Here is a 27,991-nt window from a genome sequence, read left to right as displayed (position 1 = left end):
CTTCAAATCACTGGCTTCACGCCTCACACGTCTTAGTCCCACATCCCTGCCAAACATGATGATTTGATCACTCATCCAAGTTTGCAAGCGCCATCATTTCGTTATGTTAGACGGCCAGCTGAGTTTTCCTTTCTCTAACGAAGAATTCAAGGACTCACATCAACAAAAATTTGTCGATCTCCTCCAACAGAGTCATCACACTGAAAAAATCCCCACAAGGGAAAACACAGTACCCTTTAACCGCTCTAACAAAACAGCCTCCATTCTTTTGAATGAAAAGCATATAACCATGTAAGCACTTTCACATGAAGCTCTACATTATACACTTCAAAACATCATCTCTCCACATCAAATTACATGTCATTCACAGCTCAATTTAAAGCAGATAAAGACTTGAAACAACCTGAACGAATATGCAGGCCAACCCCGCTATGTCAAAATTGGCAGTCTTATTGCATGAAAGATACCGACTCCTCTGTTATCAACCTATTCTATTAGTGATGCTTTGGTTCAAGGACTTCAGCTGAGCATTCCATTTGTTGATCGCATAATATTTCTTCATGCCCTTTGACCTGCCAAACAGAAAGTTACAGAGAAAATCAATATTGGGGCTATCAGAGATTTAGTAGAAAAAGGACAGGCAGTCGAGTCACTCGAGCTGACCTGTCACCACGTTCCAACAGACGATTGACTTGGTCGATATGCCCATTGATCCGATTGTCCAAAATTAGTGATACCAGAAGCTGTTCCACATCTTTCTCTGGCACGTTCAGCTCCTGGATGTCAAATCAGTTATATTTTGCAGGAAAAAAAAAATAAAGTCCAAAATTCTAAGAAGAGAACCAAAAAATTCTAAAATCTTCTCAGATATTTTTCTGCTTGCTTATAGGGCATTGAGAGACAAAAGGCAAGATAGTAGACGCATGTTTGGACCTCGGCTCTATTATTTAATCTACTATAGACCAACTGTTCATGTATTCGGATTTCATGGTGCAATGCCCCCAAGAATGGATCATAAGCCACTCACCTGGTGTGGTTATGTTTGTTCCAAGCAAGCTGTCTACCCTTTATTTTCTAATTTCAGAGAACACTTGTTCCAGTTGCTGCTTCTAAAGCCCTTTCCGATCAGAACGAACATAATTTCTGTAAAAGTATCTCCAAACAAGATACTAAGATCAAGACCTTAATATTCTTGATAATAAACCCGGCACACATGCACAATAAGAACACTTGTGCACAAAAGCACAACTCACAAATGCACAAACGCATAAAAAATATTGGAATCACTTTATTGAGCACTTGGGCTTTGACTCAAAGCCATAAGAAATACAAGAGGGGGAAGCCCCTATTCATAAGGAAGCAAAGGAGCAACATAGGGGGCTCCCAAGAGAGTCGTTGGGAGCCCCCAACGGTCACATATGTGACCGTTGGAGGCTCCCCAACGACTCTTTGGGGAGCCTCTCTATGTGGCACAAAAAAACAAAAAAGGAAAAAGAAAAAGTAAAAAAAGAAAAGGAAAAAGCAAAGTTACAAGCACATTCCAAAATGGAATATGCGTAAAACAGAAATTTACAGAAATACCTATGTCACACGGACTCGGCTCCAAGGTCGCCGCACCCGCGTCGACACGCACCGACACGGGTGCGGACACGGGTGCGGCTCGGACTCGGTCAACCCGACCCTGGGTGTGGTCAACGCACCCAGGGTCATTTTGGTCCATTTTTTGGAAAAAAAATTTTAACTTTTTTTTTTTGAAATTTTCTGAGTATTGAGGTTTTTCAAGTTTTAAGTACAGAATGGGCACAACTCAAGTTTTTGTGGTTTTTTCCTGTATGAAGAAAGTGAATTATTACAGTGTATGAAGAAAGTGCCCAAAAGTGAATTATTCTTGTATGAAGAAAGTGTACAGAATGCCTTCGCAACTCATCACCTGTCCCCTAATGGGCACAACTTTGACCGAGTCTTTATATATATATATATATATATATATATATATATATATATATATATATATATATATATATATATATATATATATATATATATATATATATATATATATATATATTTTAATATATATATAGCCGAGTCCCCGTGTCCAAAATTTTTGAAATTGCGCCGCACCCGCACCCGCACCCATGTGACATAGAGAAATACCCTTTTGGGTGAATAAGAAAATATATATATTTATATATAAATATATATATATAGATATATACATATATACATAGTATATATGTATATATATATATATCTATATATATATAAATATAAATATATATGAGATTACAAATATCGATACATAATTTAACACCCCCCCTCAAACTTAGGGCAAGATGATCGAGAGTTTGCCAAGGAGAAAGTTGAATCTTGGGGCACATAAGGCTTTGGTGAAAAAATTTGCCAACTGATATTCTGAAGTAACATAAGGTAGATCAATGACTCCTTTTAAGTAGGCTTCACGAACATAGTAACAGTCCATTTCAATGTGCTTAGTCCGCTCATGGAAAGTATGATTTTTGGCAATTTATATTGCACTCTTGTTATCACAGCATAGCTTAGTGGGCCCTTCAATAGTGATCCCATGTCTTCAAGCAGCTGATGAATCCATACAATTTTCATGGTAGTAGTTGTCATCGCACGATATTCAGCTTCAGTCGAAGATAGAGAAACTTTTTGTTGCTTCTTACATCTCCATGAAATTAAAGAATCACCTAAGAATACACAAAAACCAATAGTGGAGTGACGGTTATTTGGGTCACCTCCCCAATCAGAGTTAGTATAAGCAATTAATTTTAACTCAGAAGAGGATGACAGAAAAACTCCCTTATTAAGAGTATGTTTTAGGTATCTTATAACACGTAAGACGGCACTCATATGAATAAAAGTTGGTGCATGCTGAAACTGACTTGCCGTATGCACTCCATGTGAGATATTTGGTCTGGTAATACTCAGGTACATCAACGATCCTACAAGTTGTCTGTAGGGAATAGGATCGGAGAGAATAACACCATCATCAATTTTCATTTTAGCTCCTACTATAGCAGGAGTTTCACAAACTTTATCATATGTAATACCTGACCTGTCAATAATCTCAGATGCAAACTTAGTTTAAGACAAAAAATACCCTCTATGAGAGTATGCTACCTCAATACTCAAAAAATAAGTTAAAAAACCCAAGTCAGACATTTCAAACTTATCCTTTAAAATCGATTTTATGCTTTTAATCCCTTTAGAATCGCTTCCGGTTATAAGCATGTCATCCACATATAGAAATAAAATAACAATCCCTGCATTAAATTTTCTAACAAACAAAGCAGTATCAGTAAAACAGGATGAAAAACCATTTTCTAACATTACGGAGTTAAACCTATCATAGCAAGCCTTGGGAGCTTGTTTCAAACCATAAAGTGTTTTTCGAAGGCGAAGCACTTTTCCTTTAGGAGACTTCATTCCAGGAGGAGCATCCATATACACTTCTTCGTTTAGATCTCCGTTTAAAAAAACATTCTTAACATCCATTTGATAGATGTTCCACTTGTTGATTGAGGCAACGGTTATAAGACATCGAACGGTGACCATTCGAGCTACCGGGGCAAAGGTCTCATCATAATCAATCTCATATTCTTGACTATATCCTTTTGCAACTAAACGGGTCTTGTATCTCTCGAGGGACCCATCACTCTTAGTCTTAACCTTAAACACCCATCTACACCTTATTGTTTTCTTATCTTTAGGAAGGTCTTGAAATTCTCATGTCTTTGCTCTCCTTAGAGCTTCAAGTTCATTGTTCATAGCGACTATCCATTCCGGATATTTTTGTGCTTCCTCGAAGTTTCTAGGTTCTTTGTAAGAGTGAATGGCGCTTAGACAGGCTCTATATTTAGGTGAAAAAGACTCATATGAGATGAACCTAGAAGAGGGGTTTCTCTGTCTTTCGATCCTACAAAGGTTTTCCTCACTTTGAGGAGTAGTCCCACTAGCGTCATCATATCTTTCGAGGGCACTTCTGAAAGTATTCCTATCTCTATGAGTGTAGGTTATGGGATCTCTATGCGGTTCCTCATTGACATGTTGATGAAACGTTGGGGGCACAAAATTGGTTTCATTATTACTTGAGTCATTTTGATTCGACTCATCATCACTAGTATCATCATCTTCAGTCAACAGATCAAACAGAAAAGAATAGTCTATATTCTCGTCATTAGATTCAAATTTTTTGAAACCACTGATATTTTCCAAAAAGCTTACATTTCTGGAAACATATAGTTTATCATTTTTAATATCATAACAACGAAAATCTTTTTGAGATTCGGAATAACCAAGAAAGGCACAAGGAATGGCCTTGGGGGAGAGTTTGTCATTTTTATCAGTAAGGACAAAACATTTACATCCAAAAACCCTTAACCTGCTATAATCAGGTTCTTTTCCGTATAATTTTTCAAATGGGAAAACCTTGTCCAAGTTTTTTTATGGGAGTCTATTTATGAGATAGATTGATGTAAGGGTTGCCTCAGCCCAGAGTCTTTTCGGAATATTTTGTGAAATGAGCAAAGTTTGTGTTGTTTCAATAATATGTCTATGTTTTCGTTCAGCCAACTCATTTTGTTGTGGGGTTTTAGGACAAGATTTTTTATGAAAAATACCATGATTTTCAAGATAACTTTTGAATTCATTGGAAAGATATTCGTCACCCGAATCGGTTCTAAGAATTTTTAAACTTCCATTGAATTGATTTAAAATCATCATATGAAATGTTTTAAAAATCGAGAAAACTTCATGTTTATGTTTAAGAAAATATATCTAACTAAATCTAGTGTAATCGTCCACAAAGATAACATAGTATGAGAAACATCTTTTAGATATCACCAGAGTCGGACCCCATACATCGGAGTGAATAATTTCAAAAGATTTTGTTGTAAACATGGATCTTTGAGAAAAAGGAAGACCTTTCATTTTCCCAAGAATACATTCATTACATACAAAATTTTCATTACAAAGATGCTTAATAAAAGGCAAATAAGAGATTTTAACAATGTTGGGATGACCCAATCTCTTATGCCATACATGAATATCTTTGTTTTGAGCAACATTACAAAATTGGTTCTTGAAAATTTTGAGAAAATCAACATAGTAGAGGTCTCCTCTCCTAAAACCTTCCCCAATCAACTTCCCGGACTGGCGATCATGTATCCAACATTTATCAGAAAAGAATTTTATATCGCAACCATAGTCCGAGAGTTGAGAAACCGAGAGTAAATTTAAGTTTAGTTTTGGTATAAGATGAATTTTTGGAATAAAGAAGTCTTGCTTTTCAAAACTGCTCATTCCTTTAATTTCAAGAGTTGTTCCATCAACCGTTGAGACAAAAGATAGAAGAGAATTTTTAGAAAAATCAGAAAGAAAACAAGAACTTGGAGTCATGTGAAATGATGCACTGGAATCTAGGAGCCAAGATGTCTTACCGAGAAAAGAGGAGGATGACATAGCGGCTCCGGAAATGCCTCCTTTGAGAAGAGGTTGAAAAGCATCCACAATTTGTTGAAGAGAAAGAGGCTCATTTGATGAAGAAGGTCGTTCCTCTGGTTGGGATGCCATAGCCGCGGCAAGAATTTTCTTCCATTTGGGGCAAATGGGTTTGATATGCCTGGGTTCTTTACAAAAATGGCAAGTTAATTTGCTATAGTCTCTTTTGCCATATCGATCATTTCCTCATTGTCCTTGATTTTTGAAATGAGGAGGTTTGTAGGCCTTCATATTATTCTCGAGTCTTGACACAGCATTAACCGCTTCATAATCATTTTGAGAAGGTGCAGCAAGGATGCTAGGATTATTTTTACTAATCCTCATACGGGTTTCCTCACCACTTAGCTTAGTGATAACATCTTCAATAGAGGGAGATGTGAAGGCGGATAGAAGAGAGGACCGAATTTGCTCAAATTCGGGTCTAAGACCATTTAGAAAATTGAAGAATCGATCTTCCTCTAATTGTTTGTGTCTTAACTCGATTGCTTCTCCGCTCCATTTTGGTTCGAGCATAGCAAGTTCGTCCCAAATAGATGATAGTTCGGCAAAATATTCCCGAATAGACAAATCATTTTGTTGAAGGGTCAATGCCTTCTTTTGGAGGTAATATTTGTGAGATAAGTCCCTTGAAGTATACATTTTTTCAAGGTACAACCAAGCTTCAGAGGCCTTTTTAAACTTAATGATGTTGGCGTTGATCTTAGTTTCTACGAATGAAAAAATCCAAGACAAGATTTTGAAGTTCTTCATCTCCCACTCATTATGCATTTTGGAATAATCTTCTAGGGCTTTTTGTCTATCTTTACCATCAAGAATCTTAATATCTCCTTTTTCGATAATTGTAAGTTTGGGTTCGGGTTCCGATATTGAACCTTGAACGTACCCCCAAAGACCTTTCCCTTTGATATGGGTTTCCATATTGTCGGCCCAAACATGATAGTTTGAACCACTAAGTTTAAAACCAAGGGAGAAGTAGGAGTCTTTTTCACCCATTAGAGAGGGAAGAAGATAGAAAATAACGCGTACCTCAAATGATTTTCAAATCTTTCTTGACAAAAGATGATTCTAAAATATTGCCCGAAGGAGATGATCCACTTTAAAACTTCAATAACTTGAAGGCACGTTTTTTTAGGCACTTCAAAAATGAAGAGATGCACAATCCTCCTTCTTCAACGAGGCTCTGATACCATGTAAAAGTATCTTCAAACAAGATACTAAGATCAAGACCTTAATATTCTTGATAATAAACCCAGCACACATGCACAATAAGAACACTTTAGAACACTTGTGCACAAAAGCACAACTCACAAAAACTCACAAATGCACAAAGGCATAAAAAATATTGGAATCACTTTATTGAGCACTTGGGCTTTGACTCAAAGCCATAAGAAATACAAGAGGGGGAAGCCCCTATTTATAAGGAAGCAAAGGAGCAACATAGGGGGCTCCCAAGAGAGTCGTTGCGAGCCCCCAACGGTCACATATGTGACCGTTGGAGGCTCCCCAACGACTCTTTGGGGAGCCTCCCTATGTGGCACAAAAAAACAAAAAAAAGAAAAAGAAAAAGGAAAAAAAGAAAAAGGAAAAAAAGAAAAGGAAAAAAGCAAAGTTACAAGCATATTCCAAAATGGAATATGTGTAAAACAGGAATTTACAGAAATACCCTTTTGGGTGAATAAGAAAATATATATACAACAACAACAACAACTACGCCTTCATCCCAAAACAATTGGGGTCAGCGATATGAACCAAAAAAGAAATTCATTTTGGGTCTTCCACATGAATCATTTTCCTCCAATCATTTCTATCCAACGCCATGTCCTCGGTGAGGTTCAAAGCATTCATATCCTTTCCTATCATCTCCATCCAAGTCTTCCTAGGCCTACCCCGACCTCTTTTAACTAATATATTTTCCCATTTCTCCAACCTTCTAATTGGAGCATCATTAGGCCTTCGCCGAATATGTCCAAACCACCGTAAACGATTCTCTCGCATCTTATTTTCAATGGGTGCAACACCTACCTTCTTACGTATCTCTTCGTTCCGAATCTTATCTTTTATTGTATTTCCACACATCCATCTAAGCATCCGCATCTCAACTACACTCATTTTTTGAATATGATGTCTCTTGGCAGCCCAACATTCCGTACCATATAGTAAAGCGGGTCTAATAGTCGTCCGATAAAACTTTCCCTTCAACCGCAATGGCATTCTACGATCGCACAGCACTCCAGTAGCACTTTTCCATTTCATCCACCCAACCTTTATCCTATGATTTACATCTCCATCAATTTCTCCATACTTTTGAATGATGGATCCCAAATATTTGAAATAATCATTCACCGGTATATCTTGCTCACCAAGCTTCACTACACTCCCATCACTACTTCGTTGCTTACTAAACCGACATTCCATATATTCAGTCTTACTCTTACTCAACTTAAAACCTCTAGCTTCCAATGTTTGTCTCCATAATTCTAACTTAGCATTAACCCCAACTCTAGACTCATCAATCAAAACAATATCATCAGCAAACAACATACACCACGGTACATTTTCTTGAATTGATCTCGTAAGCTCATCCATCACTATCGCAAATAGGAAAGGGCTTAAAGCAGATCCTTGATGTAACCCAACCGTTATCGGAAAATTGGTTGTCACCCCTCCACAAGTGCGGACATTGGTTACTACTCCTTCATACATATCTTTAATTATACTAATGTACTTGAGAGAAACACCTTTCTTCATCATTGTCCACCAGAGAACGTCCCTAGGTACTCTATCGTATGCCTTCTCTAAATCAATAAAAACCATATGCAAATCTTTGTTCCTCTCTCTATATCTTTCAATAAGTTGTCTAAGAAGATGTATAGCTTCCATAGTTGATCTTCCAGGCATAAAACCAAATTGATTCTCCGATATCATGACAACCTTCCTCAACCTAGACTCAATCACCCTCTCCCAAAGTTTCATAGTATGACTCATGAGTTTTATACCACGATAGTTTGTGCAATCTTGTATATCACCTTTATTCTTATATAAAGGCACCAAAGTACTCTTCCTCCACTCATTAGGCATCTTATTTGTTCGCCAAATCAAGTTAAAAAGATTTGTCAACCATTCTAAACCTTTCTCTCCCAAGCATTTCCAAGCCTCGATAGGTATACCATCTGGGCCAACTGCCCTTCTTGATTTCATTTTCTTCAAAGCCTCTGCAATTTCTTTCTTTTGAATCTTGCGCATGAAGTCACGATTTATCTCATGAATAGGAATGGAGAAGTCTCCAAGATCTTGAGCATGACTATCATTAAATAGCTTATCAAAATAATCTTTCCATCTCTCCTTAATCTCCTCATCTTTGACTAAAACCCTTTGCGTTTCATCTTTGATACATCTAACCATACCCAAATCCTTCGATTTCCTATCTCTCATCTTTGCAAGCCTATAAATATCCTTCTCGCCTTCTTTGGTATCCAACTTGTCATAAACCTCCTTATATACCTTAGCCCTCGCGTTTCGAACAACTTTTTTAGCTTCCTTCTTTGCTATCATATACTTCTCCAAATTCTCATTATCACGACTCTTACTTAGATTTCTATAACACTCTCTTTTAACCTTAATAGCTAATTTGACATCCTCGTTCCACCATGATGTATCCTTACCTAGTGGTGCACCGCCTTTAGACTCACCCAATACCTCCTTAGCTACTTTTCTCATACCACCCGCTATCTTATTCCACATTGATTCTGAATCCTCCTCGAGACACCAATCAACTTCCTTAACTACCTGCTCTACAAACATTCCTTGTTTAGCTCCTTTCAGTGCCCACCACTTAATTCTAGGATCTATCCTATGTCTATCCCTTTTGCGGCATTGTCTAATTCTAAGATCTAAAATTAAGACTCTATGTTGTGTAGCTACACTTTCTCCTGGTATAACCTTACAATCGATGCAACAACCCCTATCTCTCTTTCTAAGTAGGAAAAAATCTATCTGACTCGTATTAACCCCACTTTTAAATGTTACTAGGTGAGACTCCCTCTTCCGAAACCAAGTGTTTGCTAAGATCATATCATAGGACAAACAAAAATCTAAAATCCTTTCTCCACTTTCATTTCTTTCTCCTATATCATAGCCTCCATGGATATTCTCAAATCCCTCCCTACTAATGCCTACATGTCCATTAAGGTCACCGCCGATGAAAAGCTTTTCTCCATAAGATGTCTCTTGTACTACTCCATCTAAATCTTCCCAAAATTGATGCTTAATGGAATCATCTAAACCTACTTGAGGTGCATAAACACTAATAATATTAATAATATCCGTACCTAATACTAATTTAATAAGTAAAATTCTATACCAAATCTTATATCCCCAAGGTTCTATCACTTTAGCTTTCTCACCTACCCATTTGGTCTCTTGAAGACATAAAATATCAATCTTTCTCCTGCACATAACATCTACTAACTCTACCAACTTACCAGTTAAAGACCCTATGTTCCAAGTGGCTAACCTAATTTTATGGTCTTGGACTAACTTCTTTACCCCCACCCGTCCAACAAAGTGAGGGAACCCTTGCCTATTTGACACCACACCCGGGCGCCGGTGTGACGCGTCGCTTCTGGGCGACGACCTAGCAACCCTTGCACATTTATCACTGCCTCCGGGCCTAGAGAGTACAGCGCGTCGCTCAGTAGGGAACGCCCCAACGAAATTCTCATATTGGTTCATTTTCATAGGATATGACAAAGTTTTTATGTTGGCTGTCACAGGCCTACCGCAACCCTCCTCCTTTATCCGGGCTTGGGACCGGCAGTGTATATAGATATATATACATATATAGTATATATGTATATATATCTATATATATATGAGATTACAAATATCGATACATAATTTAACAATTTCATGGTGTATGGTTGGAGATAGCATTTTCTTTAATTTTTGTGAATTCAAAGTAATCTTTCATGTTTGGCTCAACTGTGTTTTTCATGATGATATCAGGGATCAAATTCTGCTTCTAGTATTGATGAGATTTGTCTCCAGCATTTAGATTTTGGATTGCTACAGGATTCCTCTTAAAGATATCAGTAGCAGATATATCCTCTCTTTTGGTTCGCTTTGGCCCAACAACCCATAACCTTACATACCCTAGATCACCAAGGTGATTACAGTTTAGACGATCCAAACCAACACTTGGTGGTCTCTAGACACCTACCTTACATGCAACCAGAGTATGCCATACAAGTTGAGCTTGAGTGAAAGAATCAAAGTACCAAATCAAGTGAGAGACACTGTAGGAGACTGTCTTAGTCTCTTAGAGGAGTTCAGTACCATATTGGATGGAGACTTTACAAGGCAACTGGATCTCCTAGCTAAGACAAAAGTCTGGAAAGAATGCTGTCATCAAGAAGCACTTGTGATTCTTAGCTGCTCTTTGTTTCTATCGGTTATTAATCTTCTGTCACCCTTTTTCTTCTTGTCCTGCTTTATATTTAGCATAATGTGATAATTCTCGTTATCTACATGCATCCCTTTTGCCTAACAGAATCGATTGGGACAACTTGCTCCAAATCTCCTATGGCTTCTACATCACCTAATCTGAAACAGGTCACTGATTTTAACTACGAAATAAGAAAACAGTCCACCTGCTAACAATAAGAATCCAGAATAGAGGATAAAACGACTTTGGAAAGATGTCAAACCCAAAACCAAGATGACAAGAATACCTTTGATATAAAAGGAATACGGATCCTCGTGTATGGTTTGATAAGCTTAAGCAACACTTGGGTTCTGATGTTCTTGAGGAGGTCTTCAATATAATTCCTGATAAATGGATCGTCCATTATGGTTCTCCTATTACTCTGAGAGCATTTTCATCAACCAATGCAAATGTTATAAAAACCAAATCGGAACATGTGAGTCATTCAGCTTCAAAAAATAAAAAAGTTCTCCACCTTCAAGATTTTCTCAAACTCAAAGATATCATTACGTTGGTATGCTGCTATCAGATTTGTCATCGCCAAGATTTCTGGATCATTTTTGTATCTGTAAGATAAACAAAGAAATAATTAGTTAATTACCACAAAATCGAAAAAGTACACCATGCACGTTAAAATTTGGAAAAGAAAATATAGAGAGAGATCCTACGGTTTTGCCTCTTGTCCATCAAATGGGTTCACTTCAGACTCCATTAGCATGTTTGCCAGGACCAAATATCTACATTGATAGTAGCAACATCAAATAAAACAAAATCAGAAATGGGAAACACAGAAAGAACAACCTAGAATACTGTCAAATGATCCTGTTGTCTTAACACAGATTCAACCATACTTCAGGCACTGAATCCGCCGGTGATTTCCAGCTTCATCATAATTTCTGAAAGCTTCAAAAAAATCTGTTGCAGCCTCATCCCATTGGCGTTCTGCCATATGCATTTTCCCTCCACATTCATGAATAATTCCCATGATCCGAGGATGGGGTATTGCTGACTTAATCGATAGTGCCTTCTGATAGAGTTGCTGCCAAAAACATACAACAGCACTGAGACATAAATATATGCATTAGATACAGAACTATTAATAGCAGAACATTCTGAAGCAAAATCAAAATCAACCAGATGATTATGACTATAGCAGCAAAAGAGTAAAGCATGAGCTATATAGTAACAAGAAGAAACAAAAAGGATCATCGAGGAAATATCTTTGTGAAGTAGCCCAACAACCAGACCAACATGGATGGGTGTGAATTCAAGTTTCAATATCATTGGATTCATAGTTTCGTCCTGCTCAGATCACCTCTATGAGTCTATGGTCTATGCAACTAAGCCAACTGGCTGGGAGCTAGATAACACAGATATAATTTGCACAACCACCAATTATTATAAACATTCAGTGCTAAGTAAATCTATAGAGATGGGAGCTTAAGAGTCTGGACCACGTTAGCCACTTGACTGATTCAGGAAGATCCATCCAAGTGGTGCTTGTCAAGTCAACACCAGACACCCTTGCGTCATAGGCCAAGTTTCACATTTAGAACTTCAATTGTCAAATCTAATAACACAAACCAAGTAAGATAGAAGCTTTACCTTGAGCTTTTTGTTATTTTTTGTCTCAGTGTACATCTGAATCTCAATAGCATAGACCTCCAACAGTTGTGTACCTTTCTTCTGATCATCAGTACCATCTTCTTTTCGGCAAGATTTATGGAGCTCTTTCAAGATCTATGCATATCCAAGAGTATCATTGAAACAGAGGCAAGCACTACTTCAGGCAAGGTAATCTTAAAGAACAAAGTGGATTACCTTGTTCATGCGCCCATACTCACCCATATCAAACCAAATCTTGCAAAGCTTAAGATTTGTCTTAAACCAAAGTCTCTGCAGGAAAATGGATAGTAGTCAATAGATAAACCACAAACTCCACGAATGTCAAAAATAGCCAAAGGATATGCAAAAGTTTAGTTACAATTCTGACCTCATTCTTTGCCTCTTCAAGGACCTTCAAAGTTGTCTGGTAGAACTCTTGCAAAAGACCAAAGTTCTGGCTTGCTGATCCAGAAACAAAATCCATTATGTTGTTTATACACTTCTCACTGTAATTGCGAGTCACAGCTGATTTGATGTATGTCAACATCACCCTATATGCATCCATCATCTCCTTGTACCTCCCCAACCGATAATAGAGCTTCACGGTTTGTTTAAGAGCTTTAAATCCCCTGGGTACATCCAAAAGAAAAAATGTGCACAGATGGCTAAAATATCAAACATTATAGCGAGGCCTCAAAGTTTGGGTTTTTTCATGATACACCAGGATGCAAAAATGGGATAAACAGCTATAAAAGGTTCATAATTCTAATGAGCAGCTTAGCCAAGGAAGAGACATCTGGAAAGCAAGTATGCAACAATGCCAAAAGGACACTGGTCCCTACAAGGTCACAGAAAGCAAACCACCCAGCCACTCCACATGGAACGAGGATGTGTAGGGTTACTTTTCTTTCCATTCTCAAATATGCGGACAGAATATTCGAGTAAAACAATATCTGGACTGGATATGCAAAAACGGCACTGGCAACGACAAAAAGCAGTCTATTTTTTTCCCCTTTTTTTAATCTTTTGTCTGGGTCCATTATATAGACAAGCAGCAGCTAACAAGCACATTCATAGCTTAGCAACATGTAATTAATAAAGTGGAAGAACTATTTTAGGGTTCCCTCACAGATAATAAAGCCCCAAAACAAAGCAAGAACAAGATATTGGGAGAGAGCAAAGCATTCAGCGTTGTAAATTAAACAAATTAAGCTGGACATGAAAAGGTTGTTTTACAGCCAGGAGAAAGTGGTTGATGTGAAGTAAATAATGGTCTAATCATGAATCATGACAAAGGGCAATTACACAATTTCGCTTAATGATCACATGCTAGATGAGGTTACTGTAAATTCAGGTCACGTCACCAGATCTTCACAAGAGGGAAGACAAGAGAAAAGAGAAGAAAAGGCTGCAGCACTTATTCTCCATGCCCTTTCCTCATGGGTCATGAGTTACTTTAATATCAAGAACAAAATACATGCCAAGGATGCCCTTGATTAGAATACAAACTAGAAATACAGCAGAGGGGTAAAATAGAAACAGAAAATACATTTCAATCTGGATCTGGATCACGTCCAAATCTGGATCTAGATCCAGAACGTCACGTCTCAATAGTCTCCCTCAAGTTGTGCATGGTGATAACCATGAATAATTTGCTCTTCAAGTACCAGAAATGTTGTTTGCTTAATCCTTTAGTAAACAAATCCGCTACTTGATCCTAAGTCCCAACAAATTGAGTTGTGATCTCCTCACTTTCTATTTTGCTTATGATGAAGTGTTGATCTATCTCAATATGTTTGGTTCTTCGGTGTTGAATTGGATTGAGAGATATCTTAATCGCACTTTAATTATCACAAAACAACATTGAACTTGGTATTTGTTGGTTTAGATCAAACAACAAATACCTGATCCAGGTAATTTCTGATGAAATTGATGCCAATGATCGGTATTCAACCTCAGTACTGGAACGACCAACTGCCTTTTGCTTCTTGCTACTCCATGAAACTAATTTTTTTTCGAATGAAAATACAATATTCAGAAACCGATTTTCTTTCATCTAGCCTACCCAGTCCGCATCTGAAAATGCTATAAAAAGTCAACATATTCTCCCCACTATCTCTCTTTTGATAACAAAGACAATATCCTAGAGGGCCCTTTAGATATCTAAGGATCCTTTTAACAGCCTTCACATGGCTAGTGCATGAACTGGGAAACTTGATTTACTGCATAAACAGCATCAGGACGAGTAAAAGTTAGATATTGGAGCATCCCTACAATACTCCTATACCTCGTGGGGTCAACAAAAATCTCTCCTTCATCACGTTCAAGTTTATGATGCAACACACTTTGTGTCAATATCAGCTTGTAGTCTTTCATCCCGACCTTAGTAAGCAAGTCAACTGTATACTTAGGTTGAGTCAACATTAATGCATTGTTTCTCCTATCAACTTCCACACATGTTTTTGGATTTCAAGTGAGAAGCTTTCAAACCATGACCTAGATGTTTGTTTTAGCCCATATATGGCCCTGTACAACTTGCACACATAACTGGTCGGATCATTTTCGTTGTATCTTTATAGGTGTTCCATGTACACTTCTTCTTTGAGGTCACCATGTATGAAGGCATTTTTAACATCTAACTGAGTCAAGAACCAACAGTGATCCAGTGCTAATAAAAGAATAACTCTGATAGTTGTCATTTTTACAATCCGGCTGAATGTTTCTTCGTAATCCAGTCCATGCTCTTGAGTAAATCCCTTTGCTACCAGCGTTGCTTTATACCTTTTATATTGGCATCCGGTTTGTATTTGATTTTAAAAACCCACTTTGACCCAACCACATTTTCTCTATAGGTCTTTTGACAACATCCTAAGTTTTGCACTCATACAATGCTTGCATCTCTTCATTCACAACTTTGATCCATTTGTTGGATTTTGAGGCTTAATTGTAGGATCGAGGTTCTTGATATCGAGAGACAGTAATTAAAAATGCTTGATGCTCAGTGCTAAAGTTCTCATAACTCACCCATCGATCAATAGGATGTCGAGCTCTTTCATGTGATATGCTTTTTTTTTAAAATTTGCTACTTTTTCTAATTTTTCTTGTTTTTTTTAAATTTTTTAAAAAATTTATTAAAATTTTATGATATGTTTAAGATATAATACGGTGTTACTTTGGGCCTGACCAATACGAGTAACGATATGATACTTACAACTTTGACCTAGTGCAGTGGAAAGATCTACCAGAAAGTGACGTCACCTGGGAAAAAGCTACCCATTATCGTCAACTCGTGGAAAATTACTATGAACGATTGGCATTGAGGACGACACCAGCTTAGATGGAAAAGCGTGTTTTAAACCGCCATGTTTTTCACTTTTTGCGTTCGATATATATACCTCTTTGGCACTCTCTGGTGCTTGTAAATGGCCTTTGGCCTAAGAACCCCTATATACTTCGGTAACAGACCCCTTTCCCTTCTCTCCCTCTCTCTCTCTTTGTACTTTCTTACAATTGCTATAAAGAAGTTTATGTTTTCATATCTCCTTGCCCTCTCTATGTGTTTATGCATGTGCATACTTTTGCTTCTGCTCCTTCGCGTGTGTAGAGAGTTCGCTTGTGCGCTTCAAAGGCCTGCTCTTGGTGTTAAGATCAATTGAGGCGACGTCGCAGGGACCTTCGCTTTTAAGCCCATTACAGTATGATATGGGGAGACCTGCAGCAATGTGAAATTGTACGACAATGTGTCCAAGTAATTTATTTGTCTATTTCAATTTTAATTTTATATTGTTATTTAGTTACGATGTTTTGTATGATTGTATCTGTTATTATCTTATTGATTTCTCATTTTCTTGTTTTTTTTTCAAACATGTAGCGGACCCGGTTTGAAGTGATGTTTTAAATTTGAGAGCCTTTGTCATTCACATTCTTAGTCAAACGTGTAGTGCAAGTGGATGTGAAAGAAATTGGAGCGTCTTTAAGCAAATTCATATAAAAAGAAAAAATAGATTGGAGCAAAAAAGGCTCAATGACCTCATCTACGTTCGCTACAACTTACGGTTGAGGTACAGGTATATAAAATTCTAAAGTTTACTTATCATTTTCATGTGTTTATTTAAAGTTTTTTTTATATCATACAAAACCCAACTAATTTTAATTTTTTCATATCTTTTTAGGCAAATAAAAAAGTTATCATCAAGGATGCACAAAGAGCAATTTGATCTCATCAGTTTGAAAAAAATGTATGTATTGAATGTATGGGTTGAAGAAGAAGCAGGCATTTTGAATGAAGAGAACATTCAGTGGATCAACGTGGAAGAAGCACAGGAGGTAGATAATAAAGAACCCATGTATATTAAAGACGATGTGGATGATGAAAGAGGAAAAGAAGAAGATGATTATGATTGAGGTTGTCTTATGAAAAAACTTAGTTATTTAACAGTTATGTGTTCATAAACTTGGTTATTTTGTTTTTTGTTTATGTAATATGAAAGTATAAATTTTGGAGCATGTTCTTAATTGCAAGATATTTAATATTTTGCATTGTTCGTGAGATAGTTGATGTTTGATGATGTCTTATTCAGATCATAGAGATATAAATGCTTCATATGAGATATAAATTCAGCAATGTTTCATGTGTTGTTATTTTTTTGTAATTTTTGATAAAAAAATTTTATTTTCATGATTTTTTGGGATAATTTTTTTAAAAAATTATGATTTTTTACAATACGTATCTTATTTTGGGCCCGACAAATATGGGTAACGATACGATACTTACAACCTTGGTTTGATGTGTCAGGGTTCGTGGCAATGATGGCAAATAATTTCTCATGTTCCCGTACTCATTGCTTTGTCTCCCAAAATGAGGTGGCTTCTATGTCCGAGCATAGGATCCCGACCTAAACACGGTCAAAACCGATTCTCCATCATTTTTTTGGTGCTTGTTTCTTTATCCTATTTTTCTTCATGCTTAGCTCTTCAATAGGATCAGCGATGGAGGGAATCTTCCATCTATGGAGAAAAACCGACTTGGTGACTTCAAATTTTGATCGCAACCCATTTATGAACTAATAAAAATGCTTTGCATCTATTTGTTTTTGCCAAAGCTCAATATCCAAAGGGCAATGCCACTTTGGTTCAAGCAAGACTAAATCCTCCTATAGTTCGGATAAAGCATTACAGTATTCTCTAATGTTCATATCCCCTAGAGTCATCATCCTAATCTTGTCTTGCAAGTTGCACATATGCAATGTCTTTAAGCAAGTACATACTCTTAAGATTGTGCTCCAAGCATCATTAGCATGCTCAAACTATAACTTTTTAATGTCTACGCTATTGATAAGCCATGACATTATTTTTTCGTGTTTCATTCTCCACTTTTTCCACATTCTTTCATAATCGGCTATTGCTTTGGTTTTCTCCTCTCCTTGAAGTTCTATATTTTTTTCGTTCTCAACCTTGGTGAGGAGTTTGGGCTCCGAATTGGAACCATCTACTAGCCCACACAAGCCTTTGCCCCAAATGTGGTGTTTCATGATAGAATACCACATTACATAATTTGTGTCATTGAGCATGATTGGCACGATGGTGACGTTCTCCTTGTCCTCCAAGGATAAAGACCGATAGAGAGAGAGGCATAGAGAGAAAATAATATGGAAGTAAAAACATACGCACTTGAATCATGAACACTTAAAGAGTGATCCACAAGCACACGAACAAGGACCTCTCTACGTCAAGATGCAATAAGATCACCAACTTCAAGGGTCAAGAGCTCTATGGCTATGATACCATGTGAAGAAGTGAGAACCAACACTACCAACCGAGCACGATAGTCCATCAAAATAGACACCAAAGGCACAAGCACAAAGGGCCACTATGGGCACACTCACAAAATGCCACTAAGGGCACAAAAGGCATACACCAAGAGAGCACTCACTACGCAAAAATATTATTTTTATTAATAACAATAATGCACATAAAATGCATTCATAACAAAGAGGGGAAAACCCTTTTATATATACAAAAGGGAGCAGCCAACTAGCCGTTAAACTAGATCTAACGGCTAGTCAACACAAAAAAATACAAAAAAATAAATAAAAAGAAAACAGAAATACCCTATTCTAAAAGAAATAAAATAATGTATATATATGTATGTATATATATATACATAAGTATGTATACACATAGACATATATATGTATATATATGATATATACAAAGTGTACATCTTAACAGTTTCAAGGTCCTAAAATTAAATAGTAGCCGATGGAAACCAACAAAAACATCTTACAAGGGAAAAGAAGTTTTGATATGTAGTTTTAGATCCAATTTTTTGCTATTAAACACAAGAATAGTGCCGGGATAGGTGGATGCAACTCTAAGCCCTCAGATTGCACATCCAACCATCAGTGGATTCAAATGAACTCGAAAATCATCCATAAAATTTTATTAACTAGGAGATACTACATGTTTACTCACCACTCTGCCTTTTCTGGTTCCATCAGAACCACCTCAGCAAATCCAGAAAGGGCTCCCTCAGGATCAGTTTCCACTAAACCTGAAAAAAGAACATTTTCATGTTTCCTTTCATGGAAGAGATTATAAAACTAGCAGCAGATATACAGCTACAGAAAGAAAAATAAAAAGAATAAGTAGACAACATACCAAATCAGATATCCTGAGACAAAAAATTCAAATAAAGTATAACACATTCCTGGAGATAAACTTTAGCAAAAAGATAGTAGCTGAAGAAAAAACAAGAAACCTATAATCTATGGTTGGATGTGACAATGCTCAAGCCCAAACAAAATAAGCGGCAATGCAGTGACCTAAACACCAAGCGTCCACGATTTCATGATGCAAGTTGTACAAAGTACAATGGTTCTTTTGGAAATTGAAAAGAAAAAATGTTCAGGATGATTTTGGGAGGAAAAAGTTCATTATATTGGCAGTCAGCTATCATAACTTATTCTTTCAGCCTGCAAATGGGTCAAGAAAACATCCTGAATGATAAGAAAAGTGTCAGAAACCCATTCAGATTTTCCTGGAAAGGAAATTTCGCTATATCTAACTTTTGAGAAATTATCAAGCAAATATGTGTGAATTTAAAACTAAGAAGAAATCAAAAATCAAAAAATAAGAAATTTATTAAAATATAGAAAAGAAAATTCACATTGACGTCATAATAAAAACATTATGTATAGAAAAAAGATAATAAATGGAATTTATTGTGATTTTATCATGAATTTTGCATTGTCTGAAGTTATATCAAAAAATCACAATTCAATTGTATGTCACTGATACTTACACACAGACAAAGCAATGCAGATTAGTTGGGAGATTTAATGTGTTTGAATGCATGAAGGTGCATTTGTACATGTGTGCATTGTGATATATGAATGTAATATGATTAATAAAAATGCACTCTTGTGTCTATTTGTTTCTTTTTCTTTGTTCATTTGCTTATGCTTAGTTGTCTGGCTTTAACTCTAAATCCATCGATCCCTATCAAGCCTAACCAGAGCCCAGACCATGCTGTCAGCCACAAATTAATGATCCCCTCTTGTCTCATAGAGGTTGTTTCAGTTGTTTTAAATTAGTTTCAAAATAATAAAACATTTGGTTGCTTTTAAAATATCTATTGAGGTTAAAATTAGATGTAATGTCACAAGATTTACCTTTTTCATTTTGTCTTTAGGTGAGCTAGCTAGTACATGAATGATTTACTTTCATTTTGACTTTATAATTATAGTTTTATGAAAATTTGGTTTCCTTCCAAAAATAATTTACAAAACTAAAAATGTAGTCATATATCAAAGAATAAGAGGAAGTGAATTGAGTTTATATATGTCAAAGCCATCTTAGAGGGCAAGGCCCTCTTCAGGCTAATCAAATGCATTTCCATTTGTCTTTGCCTATGCCCAAGCCAAGCCTTGACTTTAGCGTTGGTCTTGGATTTGGCTTTGGTTTTGGATTTGATCTTTGTCTTTGCTTTGGCTTTGGCATTGATATTGACCCTAACCTTGACCTTGACTTGGACTTAGATATGGTCAGTTTTTGTTTTAAGTTCAAGTCAATGTTTAGTCTAGCTGTGACCTTATTATTTGTCAACTTTGACCATCTACTTTGATTGTTGACGGTCATGAACATCCAAGACAAGTGACTATTCACAGTAGAGTGTTTTAAGAGGTCTAATTTGATCATTAATGGTCAAAAGTAAAACATAATTGATTGATTGGTCAAACTAAGTTAGGGGTCATTCTTGTTTTATTTGGGTCACTTAAGTGACAACTCGACCACAGCAGTTAAAAGTGGGCAAGGATTGTTTTGTCTAAAAGACAGTTTTAAAAGGACATAACTTTTGACCTTTATGTCTTTCCTTTTTTATAAATTGCCACCCGAATATAAGGCGACTACAACTATCCACTTACTCTTAGTATTGCTTCCTTATTTTTTAGAATTGTTCAGTCAATTCTTTCTTTGTTATAGAAATTATTGTTTCCTATTAACACTACAGAGGTCTTTCCTGTGCCATGAAAACTTTATCATTCAAACAATTCTCGTGTTCTTGAGACAAGAAGATGTGCAAGCTTGAAGAACAATAGTGGCTGACCAGTTGTATCCCGAAGATAGAATATAAATATTCTTTGAACTGATGTAGTAGGTAGGTTCCTTAGGCAATATGGCAAAAAAGAACAACAGGTAGTTTCTCTAAGGGCCTTCTTCTGAAAAAACAAGGTAGTTTCCTTAAGGAAAATGAAAGAAGAGAACAATTGGCACAGAAGAAGTGAAGAAACTTGACAAAACTAAACAAGTGGAGGACAGTGAAGAAGGAGACTGAACAAGCGTTTGGTTAAATGCTGGGAAAAAATACAGAAAACCATTCATTGACAAAAAGATGCATTCTGTTCAAGGCTCAACTATGAATACATATGTTAACTCCGCCTGTGTAGTTATACACTGCCGGTCCCAAGCCCGGATAAAGGAGGAGGGTTGCGGTAGGCCTGTGACAGCCAGCATAAAAACTTTGTCATATCCTATGAAAATGAACCAATATGAGAATTTCGTTGGGGCGTTCCCTACTGAGCGACGCGCTGTACTCTCTAGGCCCGGAGGCAGTGATAAATGTGCAAGGGTTGCTAGGTCGTCGCCCAGAAGCGACGCGTCACACCGGCGCCCGGGTGTGGTGTCAAATAGGCAAGGGTTCCCTCACTTTGTTGGACGGGTGGGGGTAAAGAAGTTAGTCCAAGACCATAAAATTAGGTTAGCCACTTGGAACATAGGGTCTTTAACTGGTAAGTTGGTAGAGTTAGTAGATGTTATGTGTAGGAGAAAGATTGATATTTTATGTCTTCAAGAGACCAAATGGGTAGGTGAGAAAGCTAAAGTGATAGAACCTTGGGGATATAAGATTTGGTATACAGGAATAAATAGGAATAGGAATGGAGTAGGGATTGTTATGAGTCGTCAGTTTATAGATAATGTAGTTGAGGTCCGTAGGAAGGGTGATAGAATTTTACTTATTAAATTAGTATTAGGTACGAATATTATTAATATTATTAGTGTTTATGCACCTCAAGTAGGTTTAGATGATTCCATTAAGCATCAATTTTGGGAAGATTTAGATGGAGTAGTACAAGAGACATCTTATGGAGAAAAGCTTTTCATCGGCGGTGACCTTAATGGACATGTAGGCATTAGTAGGGATGGATTTGAGAATATCCATGGAGGCTATGGTATAGGAGAAAGAAATGAAAGTGGAGAAAGGATTTTAGATTTTTGTTTGTCCTATGATATGATCTTAGCAAACACTTGGTTTAGGAAGAGGGAGTCTCACCTAGTAACATTTAAAAGTGGGGTTAATACGAGTCAGATAGATTTTTTCCTACTTAGAAAGAGAGATAGGGGTTGTTGCATCGATTGTAAGGTTATACCAGGAGAAAGTGTAGCTACACAACATAGAGTCTTAATTTTAGATCTTAGAATTAGACAATGCCGCAAAAGGGATAGACATAGGATAGATCCTAGAATTAAGTGGTGGGCACTGAAAGGAGCTAAACAAGGAATGTTTGTAGAGCAGGTAGTTAAGGAAGTTGATTGGTGTCTCGAGGAGGATTCAGAATCAATGTGGAATAAGATAGCGGGTGGTATGAGAAAAGTAGCTAAGGAGGTATTGGGTGAGTCTAAAGGCGGTGCACCACTAGGTAAGGATACATCATGGTGGAACGAGGATGTCAAATTAGCTATTAAGGTTAAAAGAGAGTGTTATAGAAATCTAAGTAAGAGTCGTGATAATGAGAATTTGGAGAAGTATATGATAGCAAAGAAGGAAGCTAAAAAGGTTGTTTGAAACGCGAGGGCTAAGGTATATAAGGAGGTTTATGACAAGTTGGATACCAAAGAAGGCGAGAAGGATATTTATAGGCTTGCAAAGATGAGAGATAGGAAATCGAAGGATTTGGGTATGGTTAGATGTATCAAAGATGAAACGCAAAGGGTTTTAGTCAAAGATGAGGAGATTAAGGAGAGATGGAAAGATTATTTTGATAAGCTATTTAATGATAGTCATGCTCAAGATCTTGGAGACTTCTCCATTCCTTTTCATGAGATAAATCGTGACTTCATACGCAAGATTCAAAAGAAAGAAATTGCAGAGGCTTTGAAGAAAATGAAATCAAGAAGGGCAGTTGGCCCAGATGATATACCTATCGAGGCTTGGAAATACTTGGGAGAGAAAGGTTTAGAATGGTTGACAAATCTTTTTAACTTGATTTGGCGAACAAATAAGATGCCTAATGAGTGGAGGAAGAGTACTTTGGTGCCTTTATATAAGAATAAGGGTGATATACAAGATTGCACAAACTATCGTGGTATAAAACTCATGAGTCATACTATGAAACTTTGGGAGAGGGTGATTGAGTCTAGGTTGAGGAAGGTTGTCATGATATCGGAGAATCAATTTGGTTTTATGCCTGGAAGATCAACTATGGAAGCTATACATCTTCTTAGACAACTTATTGAAAGATATAGAGAGAGGAACAAAGATTTGCATATGGTTTTTATTGATTTAGAGAAGGCATACGATAGAGTACCTAGGGACGTTCTCTGGTGGACAATGATGAAGAAAGGTGTTTCTCTCAAGTACATTAGTATAATTAAAGATATGTATGAAGGAGTAGTAACCAATGTCCGCACTTGTGGAGGGGTGACAACCGATTTTCCGATAACGGTTGGGTTACATCAAGGATCTGCTTTAAGCCCTTTTCTATTTGCGATAGTGATGGATGAGCTTACAAGATCAATTCAAGAAAATGTACCGTGGTGTATGTTGTTTGCTGATGATATTGTTTTGATTGATGAGTCTAGAGCTGGGGTTAATGCTAAGTTAGAATTATGGAGACAGACATTGGAAGCTAGAGGTTTTAAGTTGAGTAAGAGTAAGACTGAATATATGGAATGTCGGTTTAGTAAGCAACGAAGTAGTGATGGGAGTGTAGTGAAGCTTGGTGAGCAAGATATACCGGTGAATGATTATTTCAAATATTTGGGATCCATTATTCAAAAGTATGGAGAAATTGATGGAGATGTAAATCATAGGATAAAGGTTGGGTGGATGAAATGGAAAAGTGCTACTGGAGTGCTGTGCGATCGTAGAATGTCATTGCGGTTGAAGGGAAAGTTTTATAGGACGACTATTAGACCCGCTTTACTATATGGTACGGAATGTTGGGCTGCCAAGAGACATCATATTCAAAAAATGAGTGTAGCTGAGATGCGGATGCTTAGATGGATGTGTGGAAATACAATAAAAGATAAGATTCGGAACGAAGAGATACGTAAGAAGGTAGGTGTTGCACCCATTGAAAATAAGATGCGAGAGAATCGTTTACGGTGGTTTGGACATATTCGGCGAAGGCCTAATGATGCTCCAGTTAGAAGGTTGGAGAAATGGGAAAATATATTAGTTAAAAGAGGTCGGGGTAGGCGTAGGAAGACTTGGATGGAGATGATAGGAAAGGATATGAATGCTTTGAACCTCACCGAGGACATGGCGTTGGATAGAAATGATTGGAGGAAAAGGATTCATGTGGAAGACCCAAAATGAATTTCTTTTTTGGTTCATATCGCTGACCCCAATTGTTTTGGGATGAAGGCGTAGTTGTTGTTGTTTGTTGTATTGGCTGTTGTACTGACTTAGGTAAGCCATATCCAAGTTACTGGGTTGTAGCTTAGTAACTGTAGGCGATTCCCAAACAACCACAGTTGATTCAAAACAGTTCTAGATAGGGTCTTCTGTTATATACTTAGCATCAACCGCTAAGTTACTAATTATGTGTAAAACACCCACCATGAGCACTAACACCACTCCACCCACCCCAGCAAAAAAAAGAACAAGAATTGATACAATTGGGAGATTACTTGCATCTAAAGCAAACATTCAAAAAAATACACCTCATACAATAAAAGTAAAATAACAGAGTTCCCTTTGTATAGCACATCAGCCAGCACTCCCTTGATAAGCAAAATAAAAAATTTAACTTTGTAAATTACCCATTCAAATTTACAGGATGTGGCTTTATAGTGCTGATTTTCAATATCAAAAGCCATTCCTCAGGTTCTATCTTAGGCAATGGGAAGAACAAGGAGAAATGCACATAACTCTGTAAACCTCTTTGCAATCCCAACCAATTGACTACATACAAGTTGAACCAAACAAATGTTCACTTTTATAAAAGAAACAGTGAAACAAGTTGCTAATGCCCGTATTGAATAGCAGCAAAAGGCTAGAAGAATAAATAAATAAATGCACATATAACTGCATGAATGTGTTCGGCTCGTATAGGGTTGTCATTCACAAGTAAACAAAACCCACAACTTAACTTTCCAAAATACCCATTCAAAACATATAACAACATTACCTTTAGAGTTGTAATACTGATTCTCTATATCGACATCCTGCTCCTCAGGTTCCTCGTCCGAATACTCAAATCCATAATCCTCCATGTCCGCATCTAAAACAAAAAAACAGATTCAAGCTTCGACTGACAATAGCTCAATGCAGAGCATCATCAAACAAGGCATTGGGAATCGTATACAACTTCCACAACTCGAAATAACAGGAGAATTTCACTCGCAATTCTGAACCAAACAGAAACATCACAGAAACGATGAAATCAGAGCAGTGATTCTTCTGCTATGGAAAAAAATTAACAAGGATAAGAAGAAGAATCAAACTCAAGATTTTGAGACCCAGTAAAATTAATTCGTCCAAATATCAAGTAGATTCCACCTTGAAATAAACTCCTTCAAAGTTTTGCGATAATGAATACCATAACGAGTTAAACAAAACCATAAAAAATGCAATCTGAAAATTTAAGCAATCCTCTAATCACTAAATCGCTAAGCATCATAAATTGAGCAAATGCCGCCGCATCTCTAAAAAATGCAATCTGAATATTCAAGCAATCCTCTAATCACTAAATCGCTGAGCATCATAGATTGAGCAAATGCCGCCCCATCTCGCGTTGGATTAGGTCTTGAGCGCAACCTCAATACCGTAAAAGATTTAGTGTTCCATATGTCAAATGATCTCCAGATATTCCACCTTGAATTCAACTCATTCAAAGTCCCGCGACAATGAATACCATAACGAGATAAACAAGACCCTAGAAAATGCAGTTTGAAATTTCAAGCAATCCGCTAGTCACTAAATCGCTAAGCATAATAAATTGAGCAAATGTCGCATCTCGCGTTGGATTAGATCTTGAGCGCAAACTCAACGCCGTAGAAGATTACTGCCCCATATGTCAAGTGATCTCCAGATATTCCACCTTGAATTCAACTCGTTCAAAGTTCGGCGACCATGAATAACAGAATAAGTGGGAAAAAAACGAAAATGATGCAAAAATTCAATCAATTCTCTAATCACTAAATCCCCGAGCATCATAAATTGAGCAAACCGCCGCATCTTGATTAGTACTTGAGCGCGAACTCGATACCGTAAAATATATGGTTCCCAACTGATTACAAGGCTAAAACAAGAAAATTACAAACCGTAAATCTTTCGTATGAAACCCTAAGTTTACAACCAAATGGTGATCGAAGAGAGGGAATCCGTACCGGAGCCCATGATTGCTGAACTATATCTGCCTTGGGATGAGTTGAAACGAGCAAAGTTCAGGGTTTAGTAACGAAGATCTCTCGAGTGACACACAGCCGGAGAGGAGACTAAAGGAAGCACGAAACTCCTTCTTGAGTTCTTGAATCGAACCAGAATGAAGGGATGATTAAGGAAGAAAAGAGGGGAAGCAATCGGACGCATAAAAGAGGGAAGCCCGATCCATGGGAAAAACGGCCCTGCTCTTGTAATTTGCGAAATTGTTCCTTCCCCGACCCAGGGTATACCCGCAGCCATCAAAAATAACAAATTGCCGGGTTCGGGTATTGATTTGTTCGGTCACGAAAATGGAATTCCAAACCCAAAACCGATGTTTTTATAAGTGTATTCTTATTAAAAATACTTGAATCCGGTCAGGTGCCCGGAACAAATCATGGCCCAAACTCGGCCAGCATATTATTCGAATCGGGTTCGGGTCGACACAAAGATCATTCAGTTTGGCACTTTCCATGTTCATACCCAAAAGATTGGGTTCGAGACCGGTCAGGTACCCGATACTAATCGTACCTTGCAGCAAAGGATGAATCCCATAAGTACGATAGGCTTAGCCAGCCCAGCTAGGTCTCTAACGCCCTGAGATTTTAAGCTTTAAAAAACACGTGAAAAATAAAACTTTTTTTATTAAAATCGGCAGTGAAAACTTTTTTAAACTTGGATTCAAAAAATCAAGCTAGTTACATTTCATACAATAATGATAAAATTGAATTAAATATATTCAATTTCAGTTATCGGAAAAAAAATGACTGACTCCCAACATTGTCGCAGCATCTCGTATACATTCTTCAGCTATACATCACACTTCACCTAAAAACTCATAAAAATTAACAAACTCGTGAATGCCTGATAGGTATACATTATAACACATAGTGAGTGTACATAGCTAATACATATAACACATTAATGATAACATAATTCATTTAATCAGATATTCACGATATATATCAATCATGATACGTGTACGTGATATATCTCAATCAGGAATGCATTCATTTGCAAAGTAACTAAGTAGGCTTAATGTGTCATACACTCACATGTTTAATTTGTTTAATCATAATCTCATGCCACATTCTATAGTTGATATGGACATATGCAGTATTTAATTTATACATATTAACATCCTATTGAAATTAGTATGTATTCTCAAAAACACACATGCATAAAAAATGGGTATACACGGAACATTCTTTTCAATTTAATAATAGCAT

At 37.0% G+C, this 27,991-nt stretch overlaps 1 protein-coding gene across 1 annotated transcript; it reads right to left on the bottom strand.

The window, feature by feature from the left end:
* Nucleotides 1-266: 266 nt before the first annotated feature.
* LOC149836455 (COP9 signalosome complex subunit 2) lies at nucleotides 267-27,006 on the bottom strand. The gene is made up of 12 exons (XM_090005357.1): nucleotides 26,729-27,006; nucleotides 25,528-25,620; nucleotides 19,088-19,166; nucleotides 13,002-13,242; nucleotides 12,830-12,904; nucleotides 12,614-12,748; nucleotides 11,860-12,047; nucleotides 11,677-11,745; nucleotides 11,484-11,574; nucleotides 11,256-11,390; nucleotides 664-776; nucleotides 267-572 (listed from the first exon to the last, which is right to left on the bottom strand). The coding sequence occupies exons 1-12, from the start codon at nucleotides 26,736-26,738 to the stop codon at nucleotides 482-484; spliced, it is 1,320 nt and encodes a 439-aa protein (XP_089861483.1). The 5' UTR covers nucleotides 26,739-27,006; the 3' UTR covers nucleotides 267-481.
* Nucleotides 27,007-27,991: the final 985 nt, after the last annotated feature.

This window comes from Nuphar pumila, chromosome 5, assembly GCF_984573655.1.
Source record: "Nuphar pumila chromosome 5, dmNupPumi1.hap1.1, whole genome shotgun sequence".
NCBI classification, from domain to species: domain Eukaryota; kingdom Viridiplantae; phylum Streptophyta; class Magnoliopsida; order Nymphaeales; family Nymphaeaceae; genus Nuphar; species Nuphar pumila.
The sequence above is the reverse complement of the archived record's forward strand: the minus strand, read 5'-3'. Positions and strand labels throughout refer to the sequence as shown.